General features: G+C 36.6%; 1 protein-coding gene across 1 annotated transcript; it reads left to right on the forward strand.

Annotated features, from left to right (window-relative positions):
• Positions 1–681: 681 nt before the first annotated feature.
• LOC144359615 (uncharacterized) lies at positions 682–13123 on the forward strand. Its single transcript, XM_078012730.2, has 6 exons — positions 682–1052; positions 1649–1777; positions 4071–4130; positions 5184–5340; positions 12076–12195; positions 12987–13123. Exons 1-6 carry the CDS (start codon positions 682–684, stop codon positions 13014–13016), a joined length of 867 nt encoding a protein of 288 aa, XP_077868856.1. The 3' UTR covers positions 13017–13123.
• The last annotated feature ends 540 nt before the right edge of the window (positions 13124–13663 follow it).

Genomic DNA, 13663 nt, shown 5'->3' on the forward strand with positions numbered 1-13663 from the left:
CCCCGCTGGCCTTCCCATTGCAGTGGCGGATCTAGGGGGGGGGTCTCTGGGTCCGGGACCCCCCCCCGTTGAAAAATGTATTCAATTTGTTTTTGTATAATATAAAAAAATCATTAACTTAGTCTGGCGATTTTAAAGTTTGGACCCCTCCCGTAAAAATATCCTGTATCCGCCTCTGCATTGAGTCTGTGGCACATACATTATGGATGTTAACAAATAAATTGGTGTATCTTTTTTATCAAAATGATAATTGTGGTGTTTATTACCAGGTTACATTCACTGCCCGGGTGGAGGTTGATACTAAATGGTACTGTATATTACGGTACTCGTCCGTTTTAATTTCCCCACATAATACACGTACACCACATGGCTTATTCAGGTAAGACAAAAACAACTTAAAAATGTACGCTACGGTCGATATTGGTACAAAGCCAGTTACGAAGACAAATTGAAATAAGTCCGAAATGTACTACATTTATCAGCAAGTTTTAGCTTTAGACGGTGATTTCGCAATCTCTAGCAGGACCCCCCTCCTGGTTAACGTTTCCCGACAACGCAGGAACTCTGACCAAAGTTCAAAATGGAAGTGTATTTTTACACGTGCGTCACAGTACATGTTGTCAGTTAGTAGAGCATGCGACACGATACTGCAGACATTGTTTACTAGACACCTGCATAGATATGACTTACAGTCGATTGGCAATACAGGTTTTAAAACGATCCCATTACTTTCAAAGTGGCACGTGGTCGCCGAGAATCTATCTCGATGCCGAGGATGATGACTTCGACCCGCACTACGACGAAGAACTCGAAGGTCGATATGCTGGTGAATACTCCGATTCCGACAGCGACGATGACGATGACGACGATGTGTCATACAATCTAAACAGTGTGGTGACACATCAACCGAAAGCTTTGTCGCACACTAAAGAAAACGGCGATCTAGATATGTTAAAAATTCGAAACATGACTGGGGACGATGTGGACTTTGCGGCGAGACTAGCGGTGGAAGCGTTTCAAGAAAAGTATGAATGGACTGCTGGTAAAAACAAGTAAGACCACACCTAAACACTATACCAAGCCAGCATAAGAACGTAAGCATACTGACTCATTAAACGCTAAGCTTTCAGCCTAAGTTCGTATCTGAAAATCGATTAATTGGTACATGTTTGGTTACACTCATGTCAAATCAACTACTAATAACACGATTAAAACTGCCAACGCTGTTATAAAGATTCGTCGAAAAAGTGAAATATACGGGACACAAAAACATGTCCTATGTACCGTAGTTATTCAAGGTCCCATCCAATTTTCTTTACGGTCTTGTTTATGGTTCACACCATTTTTATTTATATTATTGAATTATTTTTACTAACGTTGTTATACATTCCATTGTTACCCTGCATTGTAATAACGCCCCTGGATTACCACAGCGTGTTTTGACTAAAAACGAAGCAAATAATTGCTATTGTTATCAACGTTAATATTAGAATGAGTTTACCTGGGGTGACATATCTACCTTTCAATATATTAGCTTCCACACAGCTAACGAATGTCATTGGCATTGCTAAAAATTCTGAAAATTAACGGCACATATTGAAGTTGGACGTGTGAATGTATTAACAGGGATCGTTCTCTTTCTTTCCAGTATTGAAGATGTTATCGAACTTACCCGAAGCTCGCTATCGAACTGTCCCGATGTTTACCGAAGGCGATTTATAGCGATCCACGAAGGCGAGCCAGCTGGTGTAATTAGCCTTATCCTGAAAAACGACATGTGAGTAAGTTATGAAATCTGATTCCAGCATTAATCTAGATTATTTGTTTTGCTAACGTACGATTTATTGTCACGGTTTACATATTTACAGGCAATTCATAATATATGAAATGTATACACAGTCAAATTAGGTGAAGATCACGTGGTATTAAAATGTCACAATAACTGGTAGTTATGCAATATATCGCACCATAAATTGAAGTAATACGAAATAGACAAACAAAATGTTAATCTGCGAAAAGTTTGTAACAGATTTCAAATTTCATAAGCTGACATATTATTTAGTCAGTAAATGTTAGTAGGTAAATTTGAATTCTTGATAGGTTTGTACGTGTTGTACGTGATCAGTCCAACCAAAAATGACATCATTTATTATTACGGGATACAGGAATATACACTTTGAACTTCATCTCCGTTAACATATCTCATCATTGACACATTCAATTAATTTCGCGACTCTGAAATATATAATAGGTTTTCGTTCTGTTTTATTTGAACGAAATATTTGTATAGCAAGTAATGTCATACGGATCAATTTTTATATTGTAGTGTATAGTGTACGCACTAGATTCAATTCTTTACAAAAACACGTAATTATAATTAATATAAAAGTAAAAATAAAATGGGACTCCGTTTGAGATTTACATAACTATATTAAATGATTGACGCTATAGAAACAAACTACTGTGACGCATTACATATAGTCAAGACATCAACAATAATTCATGTTGTTAATTTCTTCAAATCACCTAGAATGCTGTGCCATCGGAGCATAGCGGTGTTGTGACGAGCTCTTGTTGATAAGACAATAAGAGGGCAATGTACTGTCAATGTTTGACCCAAACACAATTGTTTACAATCAGCTGACGTGGCAATCAGATGCCATTTGGGGGGGGGGACAACAATTCACGTCCTAAATAATAAATCTGGCAGGGGGTATATGTCACTAAATCACTACTTGGTCTACAATGTGTTTTTGTGTGTATGTAAAAATAGTTTATATTAGGGTCATGAGTTTAACTATAAGTCCGGCCACAGACCCCTACAAATCTTGAATCTCAGTGACATCCGGGTCTCTGCACTACGGCCACGGATACATATGTGTCGCATATATGTTTACATATTGCATGACGAATTGTTAATCCACTTGAATATCTGCGATGTGCAGATAACACACATCAATCAGAACTCCGTGTGCGTGATGAAATTAAACCAGACAGCTGATGTTGGTGACAGTTGCGCCGATCAAATGGACAATTACGAAAATCGATGAATACTAAAATACAAAGAAGAAGCATACAGCAAATTACATATTCTCCTTTAATTAAATTTAATTACTATTCGGATTATTTGTCTATCTACAGTCACTGTGTTAATTTATAATTACAGCTCGATTTATGCCGTCGTACGACCGACCTGTATGAAACAGCATTTGAGAAAAATAAATATATTTTTAACAATTCCAATTCCAGAGAAAAGTTTGTAAAGACAAATATATCACAATCTGATTAAAATCTTATGTAGTGTACGGACTAATATAATCATTTATTTATTTATTTATTTATTTATTTATTTATTTATTTGTTTGTTTGTTTGTTTGTTTGTTTGTTTGTTTGTTTGTTTGTTTGTTTGTTTGTTTATTTATTTATTTATTTATTTATTTATTTATTTATTTATTTATTTATTTATTTGTTTGTTTGTTTGTTTGTTTGTTTGTTTGTTTGTTTGTTTGTTTGTTTATTTATTTATTTATTTATTTCGGCTGTTTTGCCGCCTACTAATAAGTATGGGGATAACGGATCGCTGCCTACTAATACGTAAAAGAATAAGGGGTCGCCTCCTACTGACAAGGAAGGGAGTGAGAGACCGCTGTCAATTAATAAGTAAGAGGATAAGGGGTCGTCGCATACTAATATGTAAAAGGATAAGGGATCCCCACCTACTAATAAGTTAGGGGATAAGAGATTGCCACCTACTAATAAGTAAGAGGATAGGAATTGCCGCCTACTAATAAGTAAGGGGAAAAGAGATTGCCGCCTACTAATAAGTAAGGGGATACGGGATTACCGCCTATTAATAAGTAAAGGGGTAAGGGATCGCCGCCTAATAGTAAATAACGGAATACGGGCAACTAGGTTATTGGATAAAACAGATAGGTGTGCCATTTCATTTGGCATGTCATATCAACTGGTTCAGTATTATTGTTTTTCCGGAGATGATATTAAAGTACATGTGTATATATATATTTGCTGACAGAGCCCATTCTGATAACGATGTCCTCTCTCCTGTACAGAAAACCAACCATTGAATGCTGTGATGCCTGTTCAAAGCTTGGTCTCTGTCGTGCTATTTGGTGAGTGTCAATGAACTATGAATTATTGTGGAACAATACGAGTCTGTCCTTTTCCGACGCACTTCTGCACAACCACTTAACACCACGTAATTCTCACGGTGTATTAATACAACAGTACAATGAGACATAATCTTGTTAACATGCAATGAAGTTCAAAAGTTTATACGATAGCTATACTGGCGTACGTAGACAGCTCGTCAGCGCCTGTGATGCCAATGTTTGAATGCACTTTATCTCACCACCAATATCTAAAGATAAAACACTAGAAGAGAATTAGTGACGTGTGATTAGATCAGTCTAATTTTGTCAGATTTTGTTTTTAGGGAATTCGTATAAAAATCGATGTTTTTTATGAGCATTTCAAAAGTGGCCGGAAACCTCTCACAGTAAAATGTCCGTGAGTAGTAGCCCTTCAATTTTTAGACCTTATTTAAATTAATATTTAAATATTTAATATAATATAACTGCTGTCTTAAAGCGCGGTAGTCGTCGCGCTGCGCATGTGCGAGATATATGGGACTCATATAAACAAAGATGGCGACTTTAACTGTTGCGCAGATTAACGAGTACGAACTGACACGTTTCCAAGCTTTAATTAGGTAATTTTCATGTGATTGGAAGGTATCGAAGTAGTCACCGGCGGTAATCAGTGCAAATTGCGCCCAGGTCAAACCCCATACTTGTGATTCCATTTGAAGAGCGCATTGGATTGTGGGAAAATAAATGTTTATCAACACAAATGTCGAACATGCGCAGCGCGACGACTACCGCGCTTTAAGCTTACTAGAAGCGGTTCCAGAAATGACGGCAACTTGCGACTTTCAGCGATATTTGTGTTTCGAATATTCTTTGGGATTTATAAATAGGATGAATAATATCATTGTTTTTTTCATTACCATGTATCAACAAAACATTGAACTAATACCTAATCATTGTCAAGTTCCACATTAGTAGCTGTGAGATATATAAGAATCCCATGTGACCACATCCATCACTCACGTACTTGGTGGTGCTGTACTTACTTGTTTTTGTTATTTTTTTTGTTGGTTTCAGCGTGTTACATATGCTAAGAGTGCTGACACATTCACCCACAAAAACCGTTGAGTGTTACATCGATCATTTGTGTGTGGAAAAGAATCTGAGAAATAAAGGAATCGGAACACAACTGTTAAAATATGCCGAAAATGAAGCTAAACAATGGAAATGTGGGGTAAGGTTCTGGAGTTTGGTCATTTTAGAATAAGAACTTACATAATATACCCAAACCACTAATTAAAGTTTCACTCTGCAAGCTTTAGGGGTCCTCGAACTATGAGAAATATTTGATAGTCTTAATTAGCACACATTGCCAGACACGATTCTAAAGAAGCCTACGGGTTTCCCTCAAATCTGAACAAAAATCAAATCTGTATGAATAGACATAGATTGGAACTCTGTTCAAAAGTGTAAAACCACTCCGTGTTCAATTAAACCGAATCGTGTGAACAGCAAAATCTGATTAGATTTAAAAAAATATAACATGTCGCATTTCATCTGATTAGACTGATAAAAAAAAAATCTGATTGTACAAACACATATTTTCCTATTAGATAAATCGGATGCAGTTTGTATCTGATCAGATACATCGGATCTTGACTGGTCTTTAGCAAAGGGATTATGGACGCTGAATCAAATGGGAATCCGAAACAATCACCACCGTCCGAACACGCTGAAAAACATTAAAATATGTACTTTTATTGTATATTATTCCCAATTCATGTAAATTCAGACTTAAATGAATAAAATGTGTAACGTATTACTTTTATAAATCTTTATACATGTCCACAGAGTACAACTTTGAACCATATAAAGCCCTGTTCTGATTGATTACTGGTTTAAAGCCATTATGTTATACTACTCTTTGCATCTTGTCTATGGCTCTGAGCATGGTGTTTCCAGACTCTATTGTCAGCGTTTACTAGAAGAGTACTCTTTCTTTTTTAGCATTTACGAGGACAGTACTCTTTCCTTTTTAGCATTCACTAGAAGAGTACTCTTTCTTTTTTAGCATTTACTAGGCGAGTACTCTTTCCTTGTCAGCATTTACTAGGCGAGTACTCTTTCCTTGTCAGCATTTACTAGGAGAGTACTTTTTCTTTGTCAGCATTTACTAGGCGAGTACTCTTTCCTTGTCAGCATTTACTAGGAGAGTACTTTTTCTTTGTCAGCTTTCACAAGGAGAGTACTCTGTCCTTGTCAGCATTTACTAGGCGAGTACTCTTTCTATGTCAGCTTTCACAGGGAGAGTACTCTTTCCTTGTCAGCATTTACTAGGCGAGTACTCTTTCCTTGTCAGCAGTTACTAGGAGAGTACTTTTTCGTTATCAGCTTTCACAAGGAGAGTACTCTTTCCTTGTCAGCATTTACTAGGCGAGTACTCTTTCCTTATCAGCTTTCACAAGGAGAGTACTCTTTCCTTGTCAGCATTTACTAGGCGAGAACTCTTTCTTTGTCAGCTTTCACAAGGAGAGTACTCTTTCCTTGTCAGCATTTACTAGGAGAGTACTTTTTCTTTGTCAGCTTTCACAAGAAGAGTACTCTTTCCTTGTCAGCATTTACTAGGAGAGTACTCTTTCTTTGTCAGCATTTACTAGGAGAGTACTCTTTCTTTGTCAGCTTTCACAAGGAGAGTACTCTTTCTTTGTCAGCATTTACTAGGCGAGTACTCTTTCTTTGTCAGCTTTCACAAGGAGAGTACTCTTTCTTTGTCAGCTTTCACAAGGAGAGTACTCTTTCCTTGTCAGCATTTACTAGGAGAGTACTCTTTCTTTGTCAGCATTTACTAGGCGAGTACTCTTTCTTTGTCAGCTTTCACAGGGAGAGTACTCTTTCCTTGTCAGCATTTACTAGGCGAGTACTCTTTCCTTGTCAGCAGTTACTAGGAGAGTACTTTTTCGTTATCAGCTTTCACAAGGAGAGTACTCTTTCCTTGTCAGCATTTACTAGGCGAGTACTCTTTCCTTATCAGCTTTCACAAGGAGAGTACTCTTTCCTTGTCAGCATTTACTAGGCGAGAACTCTTTCTTTGTCAGCTTTCACAAGGAGAGTACTCTTTCCTTGTCAGCATTTACTAGGAGAGTACTTTTTCTTTGTCAGCTTTCACAAGAAGAGTACTCTTTCCTTGTCAGCATTTACTAGGAGAGTACTCTTTCTTTGTCAGCATTTACTAGGAGAGTACTCTTTCTTTGTCAGCTTTCACAAGGAGAGTACTCTTTCTTTGTCAGCATTTACTAGGCGAGTACTCTTTCTTTGTCAGCTTTCACAAGGAGAGTACTCTTTCTTTGTCAGCTTTCACAAGGAGAGTACTCTTTCCTTGTCAGCATTTACTAGGAGAGTACTCTTTCTTTGTCAGCATTTACTAGGCGAGTACTCTTTCTTTGTCAGCTTTCACAAGGAGAGTACTCTTTCCTTGTCAGCATTTACTAGGAGAGTACTCTTTCTTTGTCAGCATTTACTAGGCGAGTACTCTTTCTTTGTCAGCTTTCACAAGGAGAGTACTCTTTCCTTGTCAGCATTTACTAGGCGAGTACTCTTTCTTTGTCAGCTTTCACAAGGAGAGTACTCTTTCTTTGTCAGCATTTACTAGGTGAGTACTCTTTCTTTGTCAGCTTTCACAAGGAGAGTACTCTTTCCTTGTCAGCATTTACTAGGAGAGTACTCTTTCTTTGTCAGCATTTACTAGGCGAGTACTCTTTCTTTGTCAGCTTTCACAAGGAGAGTACTCTTTCCTTGTCAGCATTTACTAGGCGAGTACTCTTTCTTTGTCAGCTTTCACAAGGAGAGTACTCTTTCCTTGTCAGCATTTACTAGGCGAGTACTCTTTCTTTGTCAGCTTTCACAAGGAGAGTACTCTTTCCTTGTCAGCATTTACTAGGCGAGTACTCTTTCTTTGTCAGCTTTCACAAGGAGAGTACTCTTTCTATGTCGGCTTTCACAAGGAGAGTACTCTTTCTTTGTCAGCATTTACTAGGCGAGTACTCTTTCTATGTCGGCTTTCACAATGAGAGTACTCTTTCCTTGTCAGCATTTACTAGGAGAGTACTCTTTCTATGTCGGCTTTCACAAGGAGAGTACTCTTTACTTGTCAGCATTTACTAGGCGAGTACTCTTTCTTTGTCAGCATTTACTAGGAGAGTACTCTTTCTATGTCAGCATTTACTAGGCGAGTACTCTTTCCTTGTCAGCATTTACTAGGCGAGTACTCTTTCTTTGTCAGCATTTACTAGGAGAGTACTCTTTCTATGTCGGCTTTCACAAGGAGAGTACTCTTTCCTTGTCAGCATTTACTAGGAGAGTACTCTTTCTATGTCAGCTTTCACAAGGAGAGTACTCTTTCCTTGTCAGCATTTACTAGGCGAGTACTCTTTCTTTGTCAGCATTTACTAGGAGAGTACTCTTTCTATGTCGGCTTTCACAAGGAGAGTACTCTTTCCTTGTCAGCATTTACTAGGCGAGTACTCTTTCTTTGTCAGCTTTCACAAGGAGAGTACTCTTTCCTCGTCAGCATTTATAAGGCGAGTACTCTTTCTTTGTCAGCTTTCACAAGGAGAGTACTCATTCCTTGTCAGCATTTACTAGGCGAGTACTCTTTCTATGTCGGCTTTCACACGGAGAGTACTCTTTCTATGTCAGCATTTACTAGGCGAGTACTCTTTCTTTGTCAGCTTTCACAAGGAGAGTACTCTTTCCTTGTCAGCATTTACTAGGCGAGTACTCTTTCTTTGTCAGCTTTCACAAGGAGAGTACTCTTTCCTTGTCAGCATTTACTAGGTGAGTACTCTTTCTTTATCAGCTTTCACAAGGAGAGTACTCTTTCCTTGTCAGCATTTACTAGGAGAGTACTCTTTCTTTGTCAGCATTTACTAGGCGAGTACTCTTTCTATGTCGGCTTTCACAAGGAGAGTACTCTTTCCTTGTCAGCATTTACTAGGAGAGTACTCTTTCTATGTCGGCTTTCACAAGGTGAGTACTCTTTCCTTGTCAGCATTTACTAGGCGAGTACTCTTTCTTTGTCAGCATTTACTAGGGGAGTACTCTTTCTATGTCGGCATTTACTAGGCGAGTACTCTTTCCTTGTCAGCATTTACTAGGCGAGTACTCTTTCTTTGTCAACATTTACTAGGAGAGTACTCTTTCTATGTCGGCTTTCACAAGGAGAGTACTCTTTCCTTGTCAGCATTTACTAGGAGAGTACTCTTTCTATGTCGGCTTTCACAAGGAGAGTACTCTTTCCTTGTCAGCATTTACTAGGCGAGTACTCTTTCTTTGTCAGCATTTACTAGGAGAGTACTCTTTCTATGTCGGCTTTCACAAGGAGAGTACTCTTTCCTTGTCAGCATTTACTAGGCGAGTACTCTTTCTTTGTCAGCTTTCACAAGGAGAGTACTCTTTCCTCGTCAGCATTTACAAGGCAAGTACTCTTTCTTTGTCAGCTTTCACAAGGAGAGTACTCTTTCCTTGTCAGCATTTACTAGGCGAGTACTCTTTCTATGTCGGCTTTCACAAGGAGAGTACTCTTTCCTTGTCAGCATTTACTAGGAGAGTACTCTTTCTTTGTCAGCTTTCACAAGGAGAGTACTCTTTCCTTGTCAGCATTTACTAGGAGAGTACTCTTTCTTTGTCAGCTTTCACAAGGAGAGTACTCTTTCCTTGTCAGCATTTACTAGGCGAGTACTCTTTCTTTGTCAGCTTTCACAAGGAGAGTACTCTTTCCTTGTCAGCATTTACTAGGCGAGTACTCTTTCTTTGTCGGCTTTCACAAGGAGAGTACTCTTTCCTTGTCAGCATTTACTAGGCGAGTACTCTTTCTTTGTCGGCTTTCACAAGGAGAGTACTCTTTCCTTGTCAGCATTTACTAGGCGAGTACTCTTTCTTTGTCGGCTTTCACAAGGAGAGTACTCTTTCCTTGTCAGCATTTACTAGGCAAGTACTCTTTCTATGTCAGCTTTCACAGGGAGAGTACTCTTTCCTTGTCAGCATTTACTAGGAGAGTACTCTTCTCTTCTTTCACAAGGAGAGTACTCTTTTGTTCTAACTCATCCGAGTTTACTTATTTCTCTGTTTTAGACAATGTCCGTTTACTGGGAAAGAACTATTTCATTGTCTCAATTTACTGGTAATACTATTTATTTTTGCTCGTATTTATCTTCTAACAGTCCGCTAACATTCGATACTGTTAGATTTCGTTCAACATTTACTGAAAAAGTACTCTCCCTTTGTTCCAAACAGTACACGTTTCCTAGTTTTATTATTCTCAACATTGCCCGTTCACTAGAACATTTGACTCAATATTTAATAATGGGACATTAAGCTGTAACAACACACAGCCCACGATAAAGCTGTACCTAACCTAACAAAACGAAATCTCTCCAAATTAGTATAACCTCGCCAGAGTACCCCACTCATCCACTATCGTTAATTAACGATAATGGCCTATTAGCAGTACTCAAACTTTCATGCCGTTATTGATTTGTTTTTGTGTTATTTCTTTCACAATTTTACTCATTGTGGAAAATGTATAGTATGGTATATAATAAAGGTTGTTGAATACGTGAAATTGAATTTGTTACGAGATTCAACAATTAATTCAAAAACAAGATTGTTTGTGCGAGGGATATTTTTCAATAAGCAAATCTGCAAAGCAAGTTGACTTATTGTGTCTAGAGTGTATTTTTTGCATGGGTAGTCATGGTGACTAAAATTTACTTCATTGTTGTCTTAATCAATTACAAACCTGGCAAATAGACAGAAGACAACACTTTGGAAGATGATGATAATTTCAGATTCAAGTACCAAAGTTAAATATGATAAATTAAGCAATATATTTTGCTGATGATTAATTTACTTTTCAGTGAGAAATAACATCGGATGTTTTTTAAAAGATAGTAATTTTTTACAGAATACTTCATGGTTCGGCGAAAGTGACATCAAATGTAACAGTTACAGCCACAATTAAAAGTATTTTACCACAAAGTAGTGGAGATTTAATGTAAAATAGATAACATCATGACACGATGACCTCGACTAGAAAGCAAACAATGACTTGTTTTGACCGGAGGGAACGCAAACAATGCAACCAGTCAACCCCCCCCCTCCTGTGTGATTAGAGTATTCATCATTATCGTTTGTCAGATAGCGTGATGTTTGCAGTACAGTGGCACCGTGCGTAGAATGTAAAGTGGGCGTGAACCTGATTGAGTACAAAATACTTATGATGTAATACAAAGATGCACGTTTACATGAATAACGCGATGCAACCTCAAAATAAATGGCGGATATACCTGAGTGTTCTGATATTCGTACCCACACTAAATCCCTTTCCCACATTCAAAAGAATAGATGACACTCGACAAAGATATAAGATAAGCTAAATGACTAGCCAGCATAATACTGATATATTACTAGGGCAGATTAAGTTCTCTAGGAAGCGGCGTACAAGTTTTCAAGTTGCCCATTTTTGTAGATATTCACTAGGGTCAAAGAATGTCTGTTTTTCGAGTTACCACTTTTCGCACATTCTTTGGTTGACGGGTTGATAAAAATAACGTACTTTGCTAAAGTCAAGTGGATGTCTATATATATATAAATGTTACCCTTTCCTTGGTACGGTTAAAGTCTGATGTATTATATAGCAATTTGTTTTCTCATACACATGTATTTGCGTTTTACTATATTGTTTTTCGATCATTTTGTTATTTTAACTATTACCACATACTTTCACAATTATCAAAACTTGACAAAACCTATTATATTCCTTATTAAATATTTATATTACGAGTACAAGATATTACTATTTGTTAAGAAAATATTTAATATAAGGAAAGAAAAGGTTCACATAGACTCCCTGGCACTACTCTAATCACGTGATGATAACATTGTGCTGTTTCACTATTTCTTATTCTCATAGAAGATGTTACTTTGGTGCCATGCAGAGAACAGAGCCAGATCGCTTTACAAGAGAAATGGCTATCACGTGATACACACCCAAGATGGAAGGTGCTATACATACGGTACATTTGGACGTCGGGTAAGGAACATGGCATGTCTAAACCTATTAATACCAATCTAAACTTATTAAGACCTAACTACATGTAAACTATGCCAACTATCGAACATTTGTTGTACGACAAATCATTTGGCAATGTGTGGCTGAATTAGCGTTTTGCTGATGTTTGTTCATAATTCTTTTCATGTATATTTTCAACATAGCGGTATAGACACCTTATAAGGTAGTGAAAAACACTATCGTTACAATCTAAAAAAAGTGACAGGCATATCTATACCTTTGTACTAAAGGCTTGTGGTTTAATAATGATAATTATGGTATTATAGTTTTGCAATCCTATTTGTAAACTGATATTAATTTGACCAATTATCAAAACTATTTTTCTCAATGTGAACTTCCTTTTCTACAAATTTACATATTTTTTTTACATCTGGCATTTATATCTTTATCTTTATTTATTATTACCATACATAATATAGAAAGTTTTCTTATTTTGTACCGCGAGTCATCAAGTTTAATTTTATTTTCCTGTATCTGTAAAACTTAACTGATTAATATTATCAAAAATCGCCCTCACCATAAAACGTATATGTATGTGTCAACTCATCACCATCAATACACTCCAAACTATGTTTTATATATAGAATTATACAAATGTCAAACTATTACACTAGCTTAGCGGGATAATTATTTATTTATTTATTTATTTATTTATTTATTTATTTATTTATTTATTTATTTATTTATTTATTTATTTATTTATTTATTTATTTATTTATTTATTTATTTATTTATTTATTTATTTATTTCAGAAATTGTGTAAGATGGAGAAGTTGATATGAGAAGAATCTACGTGTGTTTTACATCAGCATTATAATGCACTATTTAGTTGCTCTGGAGATATAACACCTCAACGTAAACCATTGCTAATTACCGAAACTCAACTACCAAAGATCTTTTGTAATTTTAAAGATAGTATTTATTAATTGGATTTCAAACAAATTAGAGATTAATGTTATTAATAATCCCATACGAGCATCAACTAAGATTACGCCTTACAACATATATCTGGTAATCTAACAATTTTATATTTGTTTTTGTCCATGTACGCATGCGCACATTTTGTTTATTTTTGCCTGGTCTGTTATTACTATTGTTAGTTTCCATAAACTTTTTTCTGAGTGCATACTGCCCTGTGCTCACATTACAACTGAGTGTATATATTTGTATTGAAATATCTAGAAGTTTGTTGAATAAATTATTTTATTATTGTTGTTCATATCTTTATAGTTTCCAGTGATATGCGTGTTTGTGTGTGTGTGTGTGTGTGTGTGGGGGGGGGGGCATCGATCTAACTTATATTGAATTTAATATAGCTGAGTTATCAGATGTACACCCATAATCCTATTTTCTGGAGTAGTATAGCAAAACTAGGTGAAATATTACAGTATGACACTTTGAAAGGTACCAATATTTACCTGCCGTAATC

Source organism: Saccoglossus kowalevskii, chromosome 11, assembly GCF_978046115.1.
Source record: "Saccoglossus kowalevskii chromosome 11, keSacKowa6.1, whole genome shotgun sequence".
Classification (NCBI taxonomy): Eukaryota; Metazoa; Hemichordata; class Enteropneusta; family Harrimaniidae; genus Saccoglossus; species Saccoglossus kowalevskii.